At 41.7% G+C, this 2,525-nt stretch overlaps 1 protein-coding gene across 1 annotated transcript in view; it reads left to right on the top strand.

Annotated features, from left to right (window-relative positions):
- The first annotated feature begins 330 nt into the window (after window positions 1-330).
- Window positions 331-2,525, top strand: part of SIM1 (SIM bHLH transcription factor 1) — a 48,540-nt gene continuing 46,345 nt past the window's right edge. The window contains 1 exon segment of the mRNA XM_005429564.2: window positions 331-558. Coding sequence (XP_005429621.1) covers window positions 384-558 — 175 coding nt within the window. The 5' untranslated portion in view covers window positions 331-383.

Consider the following 2,525-nt stretch of genomic DNA (forward strand, 5'->3'; position numbering starts at 1 on the left):
AGAAATACACCGTTTGGTTGCTGTCTGATGCCTCAATCTTCTAGCTTTTTTTTTCTTTTTTCTTTTTTTTTTTTAATGCAGTTGCTTGGAGTGCTGAACTGCATTGGATAAATGCCTTCCCCATCTAATTGACTCTGCTTTTCAGAGTATATTTACTTTTTTTTTTTTTTTTTTTTTTTTTTTTTTTTTTTTTTTTTTTAAGAAAATCTTTACTCTTCAATTCTTGTTTGCATTTACACAACGGAACGGTTTTTCTGAGTAATGGCCGCGCTCAGAATCTCAGCCTGATGCTCCGGAGACATGAATTGCAGATGAGTTTCCCTTCCACCTTTGGATGAATCTCTGGAGTTTAAATTGTAGCGAGGAAGCGGGAAAAAAACACCATGAAAGAGAAGTCCAAAAATGCTGCCCGGACTAGACGGGAGAAAGAAAACAGTGAATTTTATGAACTGGCTAAATTACTACCCTTGCCCTCCGCTATCACCTCTCAGCTGGACAAAGCATCCATAATCAGACTCACTACCAGCTATTTAAAAATGAGAGTGGTTTTTCCAGAAGGTAGGTGAGAATGCCTATTCGTCTCTATTTTCGTTCTGATCCAGATGTCATTTATCACTTTTACGGTAAGAAAAAAAAAAAAAGAAAAAAAAAAAGAAAATAAAAAAAGGAAAAAGGTCAATCCTTCGGGGTGTGCTTGGAGACAGGGTGCCCTCCTCTGTCACTTTCCTCTGTTGTAAATACTTTCCCTTTAGCTTCTATGACAGGTTTGGTTGGAGACTTATAGCGCTTTTGTCAACACTTGAAGGCACTGAGCTCTGCTGCGTGTTCTGCTACAGCAAACCCGGGTTTTCTTTTCCCCCAGTCTTCCAGTCAAATGTTCATCCCCCACCAAGCACACCCGAGGCCTAAGAGGGCACGATTCACCCCTATTTATAGCAATTCTGTGAGGGCGAGTTAGTATATGGGTAAATATTTACATAAGTCCATGCAAAGTCCTAAAGCCTTAGTTCAGCTCTCGAGGAAAGGTGCGGTGTACAGGTAGAGGACACGCGTGCAGGCGTGCTCACACCCAGGCTAAATAAATAAATCGAGCGCACTGAATCACATCATGTGTGTGAGTGCGTTACGTCTCGTTCTGAGGATCACTAGGGCACTTTGAGGGCGTTAATCGGCCTCGGAAAATTTTAGCGGGAGTTTTGCAGCCAGACATATTCAATCCCCCTGACCACCCAGTGCTGCAAAACCAGTGGCCCAGCCTAGACATGACTCTCCTCGACAGGCAACAGTAAACTTCACGTTGACTTTCACAGCAGCAACAGCCGCCTGTCTAGCAAAAGAAAACTTAAGCGTCCTGAAGTGTCTCTTGCTTTTAAATAGTATCAGGATCTAAAGCGATCGTCTTTGGTCTTCTAGATCGGCTGCCAAGAAAAACAAACAGAACAAAGTTAAGAGAGTCAGAATAAAGTTCTTCCGTGTCTCACTCAATTGATTTTATAAGACGTAGGGGAAAAAAACCTAAAAAAACCAAAAACCCACGAACCTTTTATTTAGATCAACTCCATGGAGTTATGGTCTGCGTGAAAGAAAAGGTATCAAGAGGTTTTTGGGGTTTTTTGGTTTTTTTTTTTTTCGATCTAATACAAAATTTGCTGCATCTTTTGCTGAAAAGTGAGTGTACATAGAAAACAACATAATATGTCCCCATGAGTTTTCTGTAGCTGTATCTCGACTCGGTTGGCCTATATTTTTTACAAATTAAGAGCGTGTATATGGCCTAGTTTTGTTTTGCTCTAGTTTTGTCTGATTTGGTGGTTTGAGGGGGTTTTAATTTTTTTCCCCCTGTTAAATGTGTGGAGTACTGGTACTAATTCTACTTTTTAAAATAAATACGCAATGTGGCAGTCATTTGGATGGGGGAGGTAATCTCACATCCCCCTCCCCACCCCAGGTTACAGATGAACCTTTATACCTAAAGTCCACGGCAGTAATTTTCAATCCAGTGCATTTTACAATGATTTCTTGAAATAACTTTCCATATCATCGAGTCACTTATAACCAAAGAAAGGGTTAAATGAAACCTTTAAAAATAATAATTAAAGTCTTCATCAATCCACTTTCTTCTTCTATTTGCTCTGCCACCTTGAAGATCATTATGCGGGACAATCCTCTGTTTCAAAGGAGACGGAGTTGTCCTTTATGCTGTCAGCGCATACTTTATAAAAATAAAGCTATTGCAAACCCTGATGCCCATGATGTTCCTAAAAGGATTATTAGCAATGATTTGTCAACTCCTGCGGTCTCAGTAGGCTACCTTTCTGCGTGATTTCGAGCAGGTCTCGTCAATTACTGGTGCCTATGTAGCGGGTTGTTTGATCAGAAGAAGCATATGGTGTTGCTTGTAGGCTGTGAGTAATCATGGGAAGAGAAGAATAGCTGATCCCCGTCCCTCGGTGGCAGCGCAGGATGCCTGAATGCCCTGGGGAACCGTGTGGCGAAGCGCGCCGGGGCCGGGGCCGCTGCTGGCC

Source organism: Geospiza fortis, unplaced genomic scaffold, assembly GCF_000277835.1.
Source record: "Geospiza fortis unplaced genomic scaffold, GeoFor_1.0 scaffold1628, whole genome shotgun sequence".
Lineage (NCBI taxonomy): Eukaryota > Metazoa > Chordata > Aves > Passeriformes > Thraupidae > Geospiza > Geospiza fortis.